This window comes from Erpetoichthys calabaricus, chromosome 1 (assembly GCF_900747795.2).
Source record: "Erpetoichthys calabaricus chromosome 1, fErpCal1.3, whole genome shotgun sequence".
Lineage (NCBI taxonomy): Eukaryota > Metazoa > Chordata > Cladistia > Polypteriformes > Polypteridae > Erpetoichthys > Erpetoichthys calabaricus.
This window is the reverse complement of record NC_041394.2, coordinates 60,455,100-60,474,704: the sequence shown is the minus strand read 5'-3', so window position 1 is coordinate 60,474,704 and position 19,605 is coordinate 60,455,100. Positions and strand designations below refer to the sequence as shown.

Sequence of the window (19,605 nt, the reverse complement as noted above, 5' to 3'; positions counted from 1 at the left end):
CTGTAAAACTAGTGTTCATCATGGGGATAAAATCAACAATAAATAGATCCCATAAAATCCAAATATAAAATTATGACGACATTAGTTTCTTTTCCTTCAGTCACCTGTCAGCCCAGCGTGTTTTTCTCTTCCCGCCTCCCCAGCTCACCCTTCCTGGGTCTTGAAGCTGCCAGAGACACAGACACATGCAGTCACACTCTCTGGCTCCTGCCCCAACTGCCTCCATTAGTATCTGCTGGCAGGGCCAGAGCCCAACTCCTACTTTCCTGCCTCCTACAATGCCGTCTGCAGAATCTCTAAAAACTACTCAGTGGTGCTCAGCAGGAATGATCCATCCTTGGAACGCCATTCCCTAGGCACCCTTGCTGGGCCTCTGACCACTCTGTCTCCCTTCCACCACACTGGTTCACCTTCCTGATTCTGCCATTTTATCTTTCCATTGCAATCTCTCCCCTTTTCTCTCTGCTCAGGCTCCTCTTATACTCATTGGGATTCAGGTCTGCTGGTGCTAATTACAGACCCCAGAACATTAACAAGCTAATCAACTGAACTGTGTATGTCTTCACGTGAATGCATACCCAGTCAATCACCCCAATTTATACTCTATGAGCCGCTGTGCCACTCTACCACACACGCTCCTGCACCCCACATAAATTTGAGAGCTCCTTTATTGATTTATTTTATTAAAATACCCAATGCCACATACTCCTCTCATTACATTTAGACTTGAAAAAAATGATAAATTACACATGTAATTATTTTAAATATAAGTAGCTGTGCTACCTATCTAATATGTGTTGAAATCTAAGTAATCAATGTAGACCTCTTTTTTTGATACAAGGGTTGTACATTTGGTCTGATATAATAATACACACCTGATTTCTTTCCTTCGCATAGTTTTCTTCCATTTTGGATAGAGATGTCTGTTTCCACCACGTCCTTTCACTGTCACTTATCGATCTGACCACTCTTATAAAGTGTTCTGCTGGAAAAATGTAGTGATGGTCACTACTGCATTGGCGAGGTTTAGTGAATCTAGCCAAGTCATGTTGGGGCTTTGGTTTCCCACAATTTTTCTTTTTTTCCCACAATTTTATGTTCACTCATCCATTTCCTACTATGAAAAGCTATTTGTCATTGGCATTATTACAGCTATAAACCTTGTCACGTGGCCCAGCCGGGTGCAGGAAAATCACCACCATGCTGCTTTTGCTGGGGTATAGCATCGGACAACAGAGTATACTGATAAGATCAATTTTTTTTTTTTTTTTTAGACCCTTATTTTATATTTTTATTATTATTTTTATTCTTGTTTTGCTCTTTCTTCTACATGTTTTGTGTATTTTTACATTTGTTTCCTAACCAGACAGACACACAGATACACAAACCAACACATGGATGCTTGTCCTTTTTTGAAGGTGGATAATTACTTGTAAGAGCCATTTTCCTAGTTCTATAAAATTCATTAATATTTTATTAGATGACAATGCATAATCTATGGAAGGTTCCTATAACCCCCATAAGTACAACTGAATTGGTATATTCTTGTCATTTCTAACAGCTTGGAGTAAATATTCTTCAGTTAGTTAGTTACAGCCTTGCCATGAGTAAGGTGCGGAAGGCATAAGGTTTTTAACCGTGCCTGCAGGCCTACGGGTCTTTTGAGTGTGTCAAACAACTCTAAGAAAACAGTGCTTATTTAAGTACTATATCGTATGCTTAATGCATACAGAAGAAGAAATTAAGAACCTTTAAGTAGAGAAATAACAAGTTTTTCAAGAAAAGCTAAGTTTATAGAAGATAAATTTTTTTCCCTTTTTTTTGCCTTTTATTCTACATGTGTAGCTATTTTTTCTTATATTCTTGTGTTGGTTATTTGCTTTTAATTTTCACTAAATATTTTAAAAACGAACTTTTGGACTGAGAGATCTCTTTCGGCACGCGTCTTTTCCGTACTTAACCACACCTTACATTTTTGGCAGCTACATTACTTACAAAAAGTAGTCACTTGGTAGTTTTTTTACCTCATATAAACCTCTGAAGGTGCTAACACAGACTCATTTCACTTTCTATTACAATGTCTCTCGATTAAACCATGTCCTGATTTAACCTTTCACCATGTTCATCAGAGACTGCTAACATGTTCTCAGGGAAAAAAATCCAAATGGATTTTCAAGGATATGTTGCACCCGGATGCAGGGCAGGATGAGAGAAGCTCCTCAGCTAATTCCTCATGGATTTCTGCCGTTGTATTCCCAAGGAAATTGTGGCACATGCTTTCAAATGCATCCCAAGCTTCTTTTTTTTTAACTTTCCTGGTCGAGATAATGGATGGATCATCCTGACTTTGCATATTTCTGTAAAAAACATTTAAACAACAACTTCTGGACAGTAAAAAAGCATCTTTTTAACCTTGGAACATTCTAAATATAATTTTTTGGCTATTTTGAATAAACAAGAAGAGGCAAAAATAATACTGATTGAGAACAAAGAAATATATAGCAAACTCTTGATTCTGGGTTACTTCCACATCAACTGACGTTAAGAATGAGGAAGATTGCTATTTTTCAGCTCAAAATATACTTCAAATAATATTCTGTGCAAGAAAACTTCTTATACCAAAAATAATTCTTTTTTTAAAATGGTGTTTTATTACAGAATCCAATATCTTTTGGAAACTGTTTGTGGTAGGGAAATTACAACTTGAGAAATGGATTCAACACCACCAACTTTTTTGTGCCGTAAGATTTTGGTGCAGAACAGTGTAATCACATCCCAATGAAACCTACTCTCATCTTTCAGGTTTTACTTTAAAATTTAACAAGCAAATTTGGTTTATTCCTTGTTGTTTGCCAGAATAAAGATTCTTTAATCCAGGACACATTCACTATTTTCTCCTGTTCTCCTGCAGGTTGTCGCATTATTCAGCCTCCACGAGAAGGTGGGATCCGATACCGAGGGCTAACTCAGGAGCAGATACGCAACGTGGAGATTCTGCCTGTCGACTATGAGATTGAATACCTCTGTCGTTCTGACAGAATCATTGTTGGACCCAAGGTCAGAAAGTGTTTGGAAAATGGCACCTGGACAGACATGACTCTGCAAAGCCGATGCTGTAAGTGCTGTCTGCCTAATCTGTTCCTTTGAAGCTCTTTCTGTTTTTCTTGTGTGTGTATAGCCTCAACTGTATCTGCTTGCTCTGTTGTTTTGCCCATTTGTGAGAAAGAAAATAGTGTTACTAGCATTTTCCATTCATATCCTTGGTTAGATATCAGCATTTTGGTTATTAAATAAGCAGAGCTTTTTTTGCTTTCTTACAGAATTCCAGCATATTAGTGAAACATAATCAACATGTTAAACCCTTGTTGTCTGTTTACTTTCACCACTGTGTTTTGGCCTTGCAGTGCTCAGTCTTCTCCTTTTAAATTGCTTTGATTAATTTACCCATAATGCTTGTGTACTTACCCCTTCTGTCCTAAGCACTTTATTCCTGTTTCCTGGGTGAAATTAGGGAAGTGGTCATGGGTTTCTCTTCCTAACTTTAGCAGATTTATATCTAAACTAAACTGATTCTGTCTCTTTTCCATTTTTTTGCTTATACTTTTCCTTGCTTGAAAATATATATTGCTGAAATTTTACCAATGAGGCCTCAAAAGCATTTTTCCTTTTTGGTTTTTGATATTTTTATACTTTTTTGCATCAGTGTAGAAGCTTTACCATCACATCATTCTCTCCCTGTCATTCTCTTTTTTTCTTCATTGCCCAAGTCCTTTAAAACCCATTCATGACAGTAGGTGATGGGTTGCAGTTGCTTGATTGGCCAATGAAATAAAAATAAAATCTAATAAACCTGCACTTTGATAAAGTGCATTGCCCACAAGCTATACAGAGAAAGTCTCTTAAAGCGATATATCTTAGGGTCTGCTAACAGTATAAAGTATAAAGTATAGAAGGTGCAGCCCATGCATTGACTCAAACACAAAAAACAAAAGATTAGGGTTATGATGAGGTGATAGTTTTTCAGAATTAGATGATCAGGAATCAGTGCTGGTGCTGCTGCTATTTTTATTATACATAAATGACCTAGACAAGAATATAAACAACAAGCTTGTCAAGCCTACAGATAATTCCAAACTAGGTGGAAGGGCAGATAATGTACAATTAATGAAAACCTGTTAGATGGGGACTTGGATAGCATACAGGCTTGGACAGAACTGTGGCTGATAAAATTTAATCCATGTAAATGTAAGATATTAGACATGGGGAGTAGAAATGGTAGATTTTAAAAACACAAACAAGTTTGAATCTTGAAAGTAGCATTTATGAGAAGGAGCTAGGAGTCTTAGTGGACTCACCGCCATCTACATCAAGACAGTGTACAGAAGAAATCAAGAAGGCTAATAGGGTGTTAGGTATCATGATGTGTGGAGTAAAAGTCAAAGGATGTAAGTTATTTACTGCACTGATGTGACTTCATTTGGAGTACTGTGTACAGTATTGGTTTCTGGGCTACAAAATAGACATACTGTAGCAGCATTAGAGAAGGTCGAGAGGAGAGTGACTAGACTAATTCTGGTATGAAGAGTTATGGGCTCTGAGGAAACACTGAAGGAGTTAAACCTTTTTGGTTTAGGCAAATGGAGATTAAGAGGTGGCATGATCAAATAAAGGGAATTATTACAGTAGTTCTGAATTGTTGTTTTAAAATACACTCATCATCCAAATTAAAACCACTGAAAGGTGAAGTGAATAACATAAATTATCTCTTTACAATGGCACCTGCCAAGGTATGGGATATATTAGGTACCAAGTGAACAGTCAGATCTTGAAGGTACTGTGTTGGAAGTAAGAAAAATGGTTAAGTGGATCTGAGTGATTTTGACAAGGGCCAAATTGTGATAGCTAGACGACTGGATTAGAGCATTTCCAAAACGGTAGATGTTGTGGGGTGTTCCTGGTATGAAGTGGTTAGTACTTACCAAAAGTGGTACAACATAGGACAAAAGGAGAACCGGTGAAAGGGTCATGGGCGCTCAAAGCTCATTGATGCAGATGGGAGCGAACACTAGCCCACTTTGCCATAAAAGAAAGGTATCAAACATACAATGCATCACAGCTTGCTGTGTGTTGTGCTGCACAGCTGCATAAAGGTCAGAGTTCACAAGCTCACCCTTGTCCACTTCCAAAAGCACCAATAATGGGACCGTGATCATGCGGCCTGGTCAGATGAATTATGTTTTTTTTTTTTAGAGCATGTGGACAGCCAGGTGCATGTGGATTGTTTATCTGGGGAAGAGATGGCTGCAGGATGCACTACAGACAGAATGCAAGCAAGCAGAGTCTGTGCGATACTCTGGGCAATGTTTTGCTGGGAAACCTTGGATCCTGACATTCATGTGGATGTTATTTTGACATGTACCACCTACTTAAAGATTGTTGCAGACCATGTACACCTCTTCATGGCAACAAGATTTCCTGATGTCAGTGGCTTCTTTTATCAGGATAATGTGCCCTTCCACACTGTAAAAATTTTTCAGGAATGGTTTGAAAAACATGATAAGAGGTCAAGGTTGACTTTGTGTCCATTTTCCTCAGATCTCAAACCTAATCAGCATCTGTGGGATGTGCTAGAAAAACAAACGTGTAGGACGTGAAGCAGCACAATGGAAACACTGAGCTATAGGAGGACACATCTTAAGCTTACTGGTCTATAGTTAACAGAATCACCTTTTCTATAAAATGTACCAAACTTTCCTATCATCCAATCTATAAGAATTTCCCCATTGTGGGGTTGTTTTTGAGATAAAAAAATAATAATATGCATCAAGGGTTTACATATGCATTCAATAAACTCCCTAACCACTAGAGAATACATCTTATATGGCAGTCGTTTGATTTCAGCCTTTTTAATTAATGCAGCACTTCTCTCTCTGCTCTCTCCGAATCAATGAGCAGCTTTTTAATAGCTACTGGGAGGTTTTCAACTTCTTCATATATGAAAACATCACAAAAACAAATTTAATGCATTTTCTATTTTAATTCATTCTTACAGTTCCTAAAACACTTCACTCCCAACTTGGTCATTCTTTTACTACTGAAATCTCTTTGGTTCACCTTTAGTATTTTTTGCAATATTTTCTCTTACTTTTAACTTTTCTAATACACTTTCTAACCTTTGCTCATATGCACTCATAAGCCTGATGTTATGTTTTAGTCAGCAGTCCCTCTGATTGGAGTTTAAATGCTGTGCTTATATCTGTTTTATTCACCTTTGATTCTTTGTTTACGTTGCATTTGTTGGCCATTTAGGTTATATGTATCTCTGTATCTTGTCCTGTGTACCATGTGTTTTATGGAAGGTTCCCCAAGAGGCATGCTCAGCTGCCCAAAATAATCAAGGGACTGCAGTCAGCCCTATAAAGACGAACAACAAACAGTCCCTTGCGCTTCACTGGATGTGCTCATGGTGGTGGTGAGCTCTCCTACTTTTTATTATTATTGTAAATTACATTAATTTTTTTACTTTATACTCTGTTTTTTGCCTTTGATTAGGACTTGTTTGTCTTGGACTACCTTTGCTTTTCCAGGAATTTCCTGATGTGCTATTTGGGCTTTTGGCCATTGGGGCTGTTCATTATTTAACAGAGCCTTTTTGTAAAATAGATTTTTGGTTCATAACAATTCTGAGATGCTGTTTGTGTTAGTAGTGTTGTTTTTGATGTTTTTTATTGGTATTGGTGGGCATTGAGTATTTTTCATGACTTTTTGCATTGGGCCTTTCTAGTTCTTGAGACCATATGGATAGCATTGGAATTGTTATTGTGTATATATATATATATATATATATATATATATATATATATATATATATATATATAGTGGCACACGGCTGGGGGTGGTACCCAGCTGGGATGCCCAGGAGGACCGGAGGAGGGCTTGCGCCTCCTCCAGACTACGAGGGGGCAACTGCCCTGGTTGTTTTGGGGGCCATGGGTACAGAGCTTTGAAGCTCAACCCTGTAGGGGCCCATGGTCACTGCCAGGGGGCGCCCGGATGCCTTGGCAGCCTTGGACCTTAGCACTTTCACCACACCCGGAAGTGCTGGGGGGAAGAGAAGCAGGGACACTTAGAGAGTGCTTACGGGGATGCAGCCAGCACTTCCACCACACTGGGGAGTGCCAGTGGAAGATTACCAGGAAGCACCTGGAGCACATCTGGTTGGCTATATAAGGGGCCGCCTCCCTCCATTCGATGACTGGAGTCAGGTGGAAGAGGACGAGGTCTGGGAGAGGAAAGAGGCAGCCTGAAGAGAGGAAAGGCATTGTGTGTTAGCCTGGACTTGTGGGGTGATTGGTGCTGTGGCACTGGGTTTGTGTGTAAATACTTGTACAATAAACGTGTGTTGGACTTTACACGATGTCCATCTGTCTGTGTCTGGGCTGTTTCCCACTATATATATATATATATATATATATATATATATATATATATATTGTAGCAGTTGATGCTCGTGTCCACCTCTCGAACCCTCAGGTACCACTCTTGAGACCAGGTGAAAGTATAATAATAATTATTTTTATTATACAGTAGTGCACCAAGCACTCTCCTCACCACACTCATATAAATCACAATTCTCTCTCTATAATAACAATCCTCCTCTCCCAGACACGTCGCCACCCTACCTCCTAGCTCAGCTCAGTGTCTGGGCTTACCCAGAGTCCTTTTATAGCCCCTGACCTGGAAGTGGCTCCAAGCCAAACCCACAAGTCCGTTTTCCTTCCGGGTCAGGGCAAACAGTCCTTTTCTTCATCCCGGGAGCACATCGCTTCTTCCAGTCACGTGACTGGGATGCACTCCCGGGTTATAGGGCATGCCAGAGCCCACTAGCCCCCCTACAGCGACTCCTGGCAGCCCCCAAGGTATCCAGCAGGGCTGTGTCAAAACACTACACAGTCCATGAGGCCCTGCTGGAACTCGGGGCACAAATATGCTGTCCGGAGGGCTCCTCCTAGCGGCCTGGGGGTGACGACCGGAGTCCATAGCCGGTCGTCTGTCACAATATATATATATATTGGGCCAGTATTGGGACTTTGTCAATGTAGTGATATCGGTTGAACTTCCAATGATATTATGATGTAGAAATTCTTCATAGCAAAGCATACTTTATTAGGTGATTTTCCAAGTATAAATAGCCTCAGGTTGAAAAAACACACCCCTTGACTTATATACACAAAGTAATGAACTGAGAGTTAACAAAGTAAGTGCGAAACAAAACATTAAACTCTGCCTGCATTCATTGTTCCTGGGACGGCTAATAAGGCCAGTTTTTACAGAAGATGCATAACATCATTTGTTTACTTACTTTTACTCTTTAAGTCTACAGTTTTTCTTCTAAAATACTAAGATTTTCTACTTTCCCCATTGTCTTTACAGCCTGCCAAAAGGGACACTTGTACATCTTGCTCCGAGTGTACAGGAGGATTTCACTAGGTCTTGGTTCAATAAGATAACTGAAATCGTCAGCCTATGAGCTTTCAAAAGCGCCTTCACTTATTACTCTGGAATGAATTGATCTCCTTTTATGCAGCTAAGATGCCTTCCTAAGCTTCCTTGCTAGACTAATTTTTTAATTGTAGTGGTGAAACAAATTCGGGTTCCTTTGTGTATATTAAAAAACATTCTTACATATCATTACACAGCAGACATGCTTTTTGTCACACCCTCTGTGGTTCACCTGTTACTTTCTGAACCTTTATAAGCTATGAGAAAAGCTGCCAAACTATTAATGTGACTGATCTATTGCATGTCTTTAGGTGGCTGACGTTTATATGGATAGGCAGCTGAAAAATTTAAATGGAAAGCCCAGTCTCTTTTAGTCATAAAACTTAACAAATGCTTATGTTGTTCTTTTTCTTTCTTGGTGAGAAGACAAATATAAATAAATCTGATCTTTTATTATTTTATGTTTATGGGTGACCATGTAGTGCACTGGTGCTACTTCTCAGATCCAGTATCTGAGGTTGCAAATCCCAGGCCAGTCATGGGTTGTCTGTACATTCTTCCATGTCTTTGCATATTTTACTTTGGGTGTTCCTCCTACATCCTCAAAAACGTGCAGGTTAGGATGACTGAGTGTGAGTGCAGCTGTGTGTATGGACAGGCGCTTTCTGCAGGTGGTTTCCTGCATTGCACTCAATGTTACCCTGATGAGCTCGAACACCAGAAGTCCTGAATTAGATTAAATAGGTCTGACATGCATTTATGTTATGTTTACCTGAAATTCAGCCAAACTGACTGAATTTATTCTGAGTTTGAATTACAGTTCTACTTGTTTCCAAGAGGTGAGCTTGCATTTTCTTTCATCTTCAGCAACTGGAGTAAAAAAGAATTTTATATGTTCTTCTACAACTGCTCATATTTATTTATGAACAAGCAGTGTTTTTCTACTATTTTGTTATAAAAGTGTTTTTGCTGCACTGTCTATTATACAAATCATTATTTGTTTTTAAATATTTAAACTGTTACTGTTTCAAGCAGTTATTAAATGGATTTCAGTTATTATTTCTGATACATCACATAATTTATAAATAATTTATACATTTTCAGTGAATCTGTTTTCTGAAGACCATTAGAGTTTCTGCAATAGTTGTTGTTAGTTATTTAATCTGTTTAAATGTTAAATTAAGACATTTAATGTGAAAACATTTTATGTTTAGTTTTTTAAGTATTATTTTTCTAGTTACCTAATAATCGGAGTATTGCACCCTCCACACATCCTTCTGCTGATACCAGCATAGGAAAGACATCCCCACCCATAATTACAACAGTGCAAGTGAGCAGAGAGCTGAGGAGACTTCGTGCCAGCAAAGCAGCGGGTCCAGATGGAGTATCGCCACGACTGCTGAAGGTCTGTGCATCAGAGCTGGGGGGTCCTCTACAGCGCATCTTCAACCTGAGCCTGGAACAGGGGAGAGTCCCGAGGCTTTGGAAAACATCTTGCATCACCCCAGTCCCAAAGGTATCACGTCCTAGTGAGCTGAATGACTTTCGGCCTGTTGCTCTGACATCACATGTGATGAAGACCATGGAGAGGCTGCTGTTTCAACACCTTAGGCCACAGGTTCAACACGCCCTTGACCCTCTGCAGTTTGCATATCAGGAGAAGGTGGGAGCAGAGGATGCCATCATCTATATGCTACACCGATCCCTCTCTCACTTGGACAGAGGCAGTGGTGCTGTAAGAATTATGTTTCTAGACTTCTCTAGCGCCTTCAACACAATCCAACTTCTGCTCCTTAGGGACAAGCTGACAGAGATGGGATTAGATTCATACCTAGTGGCATGGATCGTGGACTATCTTACAAACAGACCTCAGTATGTGCGTCTTGGGAACTGCACGTCTGACATTGTGGTCAGCAACACAGGAGCACCACAGGGGACTGTACTTTCTCCGGTCCTGTTCAGCCTATATACATCGGACTTCCAATACAACTCGGAGTCCTGCCATGTGCAAAAGTTCGCTGATGACACTGCTATTGTGGGCTGCATCAGGAATGGGCTGGAGGAGGAGTATAGGGACCTAATCAATGACTTTGTTAAATGGTCCGACTCAAACCACCTACACCTGAACACCAGCAAAACCAAAGAGCTGGTGGTGGATGTTAGGAGGCCCAGACCCCTCATAGACCCAGTGATCATCAAAGGTGACTGTATGCAGATGGTGCAGACCTATAAATATCTGGGAGTGCAGCTGGATGATAAATTAGACTGGACTGCCAATACTGATGCACTGTGCAAGAAAGGACAGAGCCGGTTATACTACCTTAGAAGGCTGGCGTCCTTCAACATCTGCAATAAGATGCTGCAGATGTTCTATCAGACAGTTGTGGCGAGCACCCACTTCTACGCAGTGGTGTGCTGGGGAGGCGGCATTAAGAGGAAAGACGCCTCACGTCTGGACAAACTGGTGAGGAAGGCAAGCTCTATTGCTGGCATGGAGCTGGACAGTTTAACATCTGTGGCAGAGTGAAGGGCGCTCAGCAGGCTCCTATCAATTATGGAGAATCCACTGCATCCACTTAATAGTATCATCTCCAGACAGAAGAGCAGCTTCAGCGACAGACTGCTGTCACTGTCCTGCTCCACTGACAGATTGAGGAGATCGTTCCTCCCCCAAACTATGCGACTCTTTAATTCCATCCAGGGGGGTAAACATTAACATTTAACATTATACATAGTTATTGTCTGTTTTTTCACCTGCATTATTATCATTCTTTAATTTAATATTATTTATTGTATCAGTATGCTGCTGCTGAAGAATGTGAATTTCCCATTGGGATTAATAAAGTATCTATCTATCTATCTATCTATCTATCTATCTATCTATCTATCTATCTATCTATCTATCTATCTATCTATCTATCTATCTATCTAATTAACAGTAATAGCAAGACACAGAGTTGGGCAGTATGCTCAAAAATGTATATTACGGTATAACTGAAACTTTTTATACAGTATTTACTGTATATATCACGATATAATACATTTCAGACTGAATCCAGTTTAGGTGCTTCTGTTGGCCCAATTATAGAGATTAGGAATGAGTAGTTTTATTGTAATGTTTCTTTTCATAAGGACAATTTGAAGCAACTAAATTAATAATAATAATACCTTTTAAATGTATAATGCTTTTATTTAATAATGCCCAAACCGCTTCTCAGAATTTCAGAATGAACAACAGATAAAAAGCAGAAAACAGATCAAATACACAACACTGGATACAAAATAATATCTGCATAAAACACTAGCTGAGCTTTATATATTTGTGCCCATGGGGAAATTTGGCTTTTTTACAGAAGCTCTGTAAATAAATAAATACATAAATAAATAAATACACACACAGTTTGGTCTGAATACACACAAGAAAGACTGTACAGGAAAATTTAAAAGGAAAAGAAAAGTTCTAACTTGGCAGTCCCAGTCCCAGTGAGGCATTATTCAGTCATTTTGCTGTTGGTAATAAGAAGCCCCAGTAGCTTTTCCAGACTCTTCTGCTGAATGATTTGTTGGTTGAAAGTCCTCAGTTTTAGTCTGTCAGAGAGATGATGTGCAGCATTGTTCAGAATGGTATTCAGTTTTAATTTCATTCTCTCCTCCGCTATGACCTCCAGGGAGTCCAGACTGTGTCCCATAATTAAAAGATAAATACAGGAAACACAAAGCATTGAATCTGAATAACAGGCAATTCTTCTTCTTCTCCTTTCGGCTGCTCCCGTTAGGGGTTGCCACAGCGGATCATCCTCTTCCACATCTTTCTGTCCTCTGCATCTTGTTCTGTTACACCCATCACCTGCATGTCCTCTCTCACCACATCCATAAACCTTCACTTAGGTCTTCCTCTTTTCCTCTTCCCTGCTCTATCCTTAGCATCCTTCTCCCAATATACCCAGCATCTCTCCTCTGCACATGTCTAAACCAATGCAATCTTGCCTCTCTGACTTTGTCTCCCAACCGTCCAACTTGAGCTGACCCTCTAATGTACTCATTTCTAATCCTATCCATCCTCGTCACACCCAGTGCAAATCTTAGCATCTTTAATTCTGCTACCTCCATCTCTGTCTCCTGCTTTCTGGTCAGTGCCACCGTCTCCAACCCATATAACATAGCTGGTCTCACTACCGTCCTGTAGACCTTCCCTTTCACTCTTGCTGATACCCGTCTGTCACAATTACTCCTGACACTCTTCTCCACCCATTCCACCCTGCCTGCACTCTTTTTCACCTTTCTTCCACAATCCCCATTATCTCTGTACTGTTGATCCCAAGTATTTAAACTCATCCACCTTCGCCAACTCTACTCCCTGCATCCTCACCATTCCACTGACCTCCCTCTCATTTACACACATACAGTGGTGTGAAAAAACTATTTGCCCCCTTCCTGATTTCTTATTCTTTTGCATGTTTGTCACACAAAATGTTTCTGATCATCAAACACATTTAACCATTAGTCAAATATAACACAAGTAAACACAAAATGCAGTTTTTAAATGATGGTTTTTATTATTTAGGGAGAAAAAAAAAATCCAAACCTACATGGCCCTGTGTGAAAAAGTAATTGCCCCCTTGTTAAAAAATAACCTAACTGTGGTGTATCACACCTGAGTTCAATTTCCGTAGCCACCCCCAGGCCCTGATTACTGCCACACCTGTTTCAATCAAGAAATCACTTAAATAGGAGCTGCCTGACACAGAGAAGTAGACCAAAAGCACCTCAAAAGCTAGACATCATGCCAAGATCCAAAGAAATTCAGGAACAAATGAGAACAGCAGTAATTGAGATCTATCAGTCTGGTAAAGGTTATAAAGCCATTTCTAAAGCTTTGGGACTCCAGCGAACCACAGTGAGAGCCATTATCCACAAATGGCAAAAACATGGAACAGTGGTGAACCTTCCCAGGAGTGGCCGGCCAACCAAAATTACCCCAAGAGCGCAGAGACGACTCATCCGAGAGGGTCACAAAAGACCCCAGGACAACGTCTAAAGAACTGCAGGCCTCACTTGCCTCAATTAAGGTCATGTGTTCACGACTCCACCATAAGAAAGAGACTGGGCAAAAACGGCCTGCATGGCAGATGTCCAAGACGCAAACCACTGTTAAGCAAAAAGAACATTAGGGCTCGTCTCAATTTTGCTAAGAAACATCTCAATGATTGCCAAGACTTTTGGGAAAATACCTTGTGGACTGATGAGTCAAAAGTTGAACTTTTTGGAAGGCAAATGTCCCGTTACATCTGGCGTAAAAGGAACACAGCATTTCAGAAAAAGAACATCATACCAACAGTAAAATATGGTGGTGGTAGTGGTGATGGTCTGGGGTTGTTTTGATGCTTCAGGACCTGGAAGGCTTGCTGTGATAGATGGAACCATGAATTCTACTGTCTACCAAAAAATCCTGAAGGAGAATGTCCGGCCATCTGTTCGTCAACTCAAGCTGAAGCGATCTTGGGTGCTGCAACAGGACAATGACCCAAAACACACCAGCAAATCCACCTCTGAATGGCTGAAGAAAAACAAAATGAAGACTTTGGAGTGCCCTAGTCAAAGTCCAGACCTGAATCCAATTGAGATGCTATGGCATGACCTTAAAAAGGCGGTTCATGCTAGAAAACCCTCAAATAAAGCTGAATTACAACAATTTTGCAAAAATGAGTGGGCCAAAATTCCTCCAGAGCGCTGTAATAGACTCATTGCAAGTTATCGCAAACGCTTGATTGCAGTTATTGCTGCTAAGGGTGGCCCAACCAGTTATTAGGTTCAGGGGGCAATTACTTTTTCACACAGGGCCATGTAGGTTTGGATTTTTTTTTCTCCCTAAATAATAAAAACCACCATTTACAAACTGCATTTTGTGTTTACTTGTGTTATATTTGACTAATGGTTAAATGTGTTTGATGATCAGAAACATTTTTGTGTGACACACATGCAAAAGAATAAGAAATCAGGAAGGGGGGCAAATACTTTTTCACACCACTGTATATTCTGTCTTGTTCCTATTGACCTTCGTTCCTCTCCTCTCTAGAGAAGATCTCCACCTCTCCAGGACGCAAAGCAACTCCTTCTGGACTTCTCTAAACTTCTCCATCAACATCCTCAGAGCAAACATTGCATCTATGGTGCTCTTTCTTGGCATGAAACAATAATGTTGCCCACTAATCATCACCTCACTTCTTAACCTAGCTTCCACTACTCTTTCCCATAACTTCATGCTATGGCTCATCAATTTTATTCCCCTGTAGTTACTGCAGTCCTGCAAATCCCCCTTATTCTTAAATAACGGCACCAGTACACTTCTTCTCCACTCCTCAGGCATCCTCTCACTTTCCAAGATTCCATTAAACAATCTGGTTAAAAACTCCACTGCCATCTCTCCAAACACCTCCATGCTTCCATAGGTATGTCATCTGGACCAACGACCTTTCCATTTTTCATCCTCTTCATAGCTGTCCTTACTTGCTCCTTGCTAATCCGTTGCATTTCCTGATTCACTATCTCCTCATCATCCAACCTCTTCTCTCTCTCGTTCTCTTCATTCATCAGCCTCTCAAAGTACTCTTTCCATCTGCTCAACACACCTTCCTCGCTTGTGAGTATGTTTCCATCTTTATCCTTTATTACCCTAACCTGCTGCACATCTTTCCCAGCTTGGTCCCTCTGTCTAGTCAATCGGTGCGGGTCCTTTTCTCCCTCCTTAGTGTCTAACCTCTCATAAAACTCATCATACGCCTTTTCTTTAGCCTTTGCCACCTCTCTCTTCACCTTGCTCCTTATCTCCTTGTACTCTTGTCTACTTTCTGCATCTCTCTGACTATCCCACTTCTTCTTTGCCATTCTCTTCCTCTGTATACTCTCCTGTATTTCCTCATTCCACCACCAGGTTTCCTTTTCCTCCTTCCTCTTTCCAGATGTCACGCCAAGCACCCTTCTTGCTGTCACCCTTACTACATCTGCTGTAGTTTCACAGCTGTCTGGTAATTCTTCACTGCCACCCAGTGCCTGTCTCACCTCCTCCCTAAACTCAACCTTGCAGTCTTCCTTTTTCAGCTTCCACCATTTGATCCTTGGCTCTGCCCTCACTCTCTTCCTCTTCTTGATTTCCAACGTCATCCTACAGACTACCATCCTATGCTGCTTAACTACACTTTTCCCTGCCGCCACTTTGCAGTCTTCAATCTCCTTCAGATCAACTCTTTTGCATAGGATGTAATCTACCTGTGTGCATCTTCCTCCACTCTTGTACGTAACCCTATGTTCCTCCCCTCTTCTTAAAATACGTATTCACCACAGCAATGTCCATCCTTTTGGCAAAATCCATTATCCTCTGACCTTCTTCATTCCTCTCCTTGACACCATACCTATTCATCACCTCCTCGTCTCCACTGTTCCGTTCACCAACACGCCCATTGAAATCCGCTCCAATCACCACTTTCTGTCCCTTGGGTACACTGTTCAACACTTCATCCAACTCACTCCAAAAAATCTTCTGTCTCACCCATTGCACACCCAACTTGCGGGGCATATTGTGGATGCTACAGGCGCTGTTGCCCTGTTGAACCCACTAAACAGACATCCAGGACACACGTTTAAAAGCACCAAGAAGATCCTTTAATATTTTCTTCAATAATAGTGCACAAAGCACCGCACACTCCACAATTCTCAATAATAATTCAATAATCACAATACAATAATCAATTACCAATACCAATCCTCCACTCCCAGCAGCTCTGTCACACTCCCACCCAACTCCGGCTCTCACTGCTGGGTTTCCCACAATCCTTTTAAAGTCCATGACCCAGAAGTATTCCTTCTCCGGGTCAAACGCCTTCTTCAAGTATCCCGGAAGTACTGCAGGTTTCCGTCCTCGTGACTCTCTACTTCCGGGTTAGTGTCACGATAAAATTCCCTGGGTTCTTGGTGAGCTCCCCCTGGCGGCACCCATGGCACCCAACAGGGCTGAAGAGATGTACTCCATGTCCCATACTGCCCTGCGGGAATCCGAGGAACCATTTCCATCCAGAGGAGCTGCCATCTAGCGTCCCAGGGGATGTAGTGTCCTGAAAAGGCTGGTTTCTTCTGTTGAAGAACGTCCCAGCTGTACTGAAACGCTGGCTGTCCATCACAATATGCACTAATAACATTCATCATCACAACTCCAATTCCAAGCTTCATAATCATTACTAGGCCTGACACTCTTGTCACCTCCAAAACACTCTTGACATACTGTTCCTTCAGAATAACTACTACCCCATTTCTCCTCCCATCCACACCATGATGGAATAATTTGAATCCACCTCCGATCCACCTGGCCTTACTCCCCTTCCATTTAGTCTCTTGCACGCACAATATATCAACCTTCCTCTCTCCATCATATCTGCTAACTCTCTCCCCCTTACCAGTCATACTGCCAACATTCAAAGTTCCTACCCTCAGTGCCACTCTTTTTACTTTCCTCCTCTCCTCCTGCCTCCGGACACGTCTCCCCCCTCCTTTCTCTTTCTTCTTCTTCGGCCAACAGTAGCCCAATTTCCCCCAGCACCCTGTTGGCTAACAGTTCTGGTGGTGGGCATTGTTAACCCGGGGCTCGACCGATCCGGTATGGAAATTTGTGTTGTTGTCCATATATTCCTGACGTAACATCTGAATAACAGGCAATAAACGACAATAAAATACAAAATTTCAAGAATGAGTTGTTATTTTAAAAGAATCATTTGGCAGTCATTCCCCACCACTCCCTGTCTCTTGTGCGAAAAGTAACAAAGAAGGCTTCTTGATGTCTTCCGCTATGATAAAAATTATATATGAAAATTTATAACAGTATACCCCAAATTCCTAATGGAATGCTATGTATTGGTAAATGGACACCTTTGCTGCCCACATATCAGTATTATTACAAGTCCAAAAAAATCCATGTGGGCTTGGCACTAGTAATTCTTCTCATATTATGCCGTCTGCTCAGCTCATGACTACATGACATGGTAATTAACAGTTTACTATCAATAAAATGTCAAGCTCTTATTTGTGTTTGGCATTATACACCATAAAGTAATGTATACAATGATGGATATTAATGTCATTAATTTACGATGTTATATTACAAAAATAATTACAGTCATACACTGATATATGACCAACCAAGTTAAGGTGATTCATACTTATGGCCAAGGACCAAAGGAAAACAACAGCCAAATGCAGCAATAAATCCTTTATTATTATTATTATCATTTCATTGGGTCTCATATGTTTTCTGACTCATGGGAGGCCCTTTAAGGTTTGTTTTGATCATTGCTGCTCTACATGGGTAATGTATTCAGCCCACGCTGCCTTCCCTTACACCAGAGTTTCTCAACCTTTATGGTACCACAATCAAGTTTTTTCTTTTTAAGTTCATTGATGACCCATTAGCAACAATTGCAAACTGACCCCTTGTTGAAACAAGCACAACAGAGGTTTTCCTTTGGTGAAACAAACTCACTAAGAAAAGGGGACTTAGCATCCCACAGCAAGATCCACCATGGCCCACCAATAATGAACCAATCATGGCAACCTGAAATCCATCAGCAGCAACCTGGGTTGTGACCCAGTGGTTGAGAAACACTGGCTTAGGTGACCCATCATGACCCACTCACGAACCAACAACTGCAACCCTCAGTTTGCAACGACTTGTACAATTTGTGACTGGCATACAGCAAAATGGCGGCCAAATGGAACCTTAAGTCTGTGCATGACTATATTGATTTCTTAAATCTTTGTAGAATAAACACTAATCTTACATAAACTTAAACATGCAGTTAATATTTTAATAATTAATGTGACAGCTAGGTAGTACAGGGGAAGAGCACTCACTTCCTGCTTCCTTTTCTCCAGGCATTCACAATATATTTTTATTAGGTCAAGAAAAAATCAAAATAATAAAGTCTCTGCACCTCTTTACCTCAAATTATCCCATTTTTTTTGCTCTTGTCTCTCTTTCTTTCATTTTACACTCGGTTCTACCCATGCGATTAACTGTCTATTTGTCTCTTCAGGGTCTTTATTCAGTGCTTGGTTAGAGCCTGGCCTGGGAGTCCTCGAGGGAAGGGTGAGGTTAACAGAGGCATATAAGCTGGTTTACAAGTAGACCATCTAGGGCAAGTCCCTAGGAGAGGCAGAGTCAGACCTGGAGAATGAGAATTTATATAAATGATTCTTGGACATAAGGATTTCCCCTTTAGATTTGGCAGCCGACATATTATAACAGGATGCTAGGAAACATCTATAAACCCCAGGCTTTCAAGTCTTCCAAAATACACCATTTAAATTTGTCACCAAAGCGGTGACAGAGAGTAATTAAGTATATTCACAAGAGTTGTAAGCATTCCAAGGCGTATGTAACTAAATAATCCACAAAAAAATAATATAGTGGGTATAAACATTTGCAAGGTATTTATTATACATGCTGTGATAAAAACACAGACCAGACATCATAAAAAGGTTTGGGGCAGCCACCCGTATAATATCCCTGGCTGCAAAAGGTTTTTAAATTGATAGAGATGTTCGCAATACTGAGTCAAAAACAGAACTGATTTCTTGGTGGTAAGATGACGGCTTTAAAGGCCCATATAGGAAGTGACGTCATTGAAGGGGCCGGACTCGGAAGTGGCATCATTGAGGGACCGGAAGTGACGTCATCGAGGGCCCCAGACCCGGAAGTGATGTCATCAAGTGGGCCAGACCCGGAAAGTGACGTCTTCTGAGGTACTGGAACCTGGCAAGATTTCTCGGGAATGGTCTGTAGGGAACTGAGAAAGACAGGTTGTGCACCCTGCCACCCCCTGGTCAGATGTGGTATTACCATTACTTAAGCCCTTCAGCTGCCTCCTACTCGCACGTGTATGACAAGGCACCCCCCCTTAGCCAAGAGCCATCGGGTCGGGTAACCTGCACTGAGAGGTTGTGAGCATGAGAGAGGGCATCAGCGCTGGTATGGAGAGAGCCCTTACGATGAATGAGCAAAAACTTGTAAGGTTGTAGGTCAAGAAACCACCTAGTGACCCATGGATTTGACTCTTT

At 41.0% G+C, this 19,605-nt stretch overlaps 1 protein-coding gene across 3 annotated transcripts in view; it reads left to right on the top strand.

Moving 5' to 3' along the window:
• The window catches only part of gabbr1b (gamma-aminobutyric acid (GABA) B receptor, 1b), a 721,337-nt gene that overhangs the window by 308,755 nt on the left and 392,977 nt on the right, over nucleotides 1-19,605 (top strand). For all 3 annotated transcript variants that reach the window (XM_051933715.1, XM_051933714.1, XM_028800495.2), the window contains one exon: nucleotides 2,912-3,115. In XM_051933715.1, coding sequence (XP_051789675.1) covers nucleotides 2,912-3,115 — 204 coding nt within the window. The remainder of the gene's footprint in view (nucleotides 1-2,911; nucleotides 3,116-19,605) is intronic.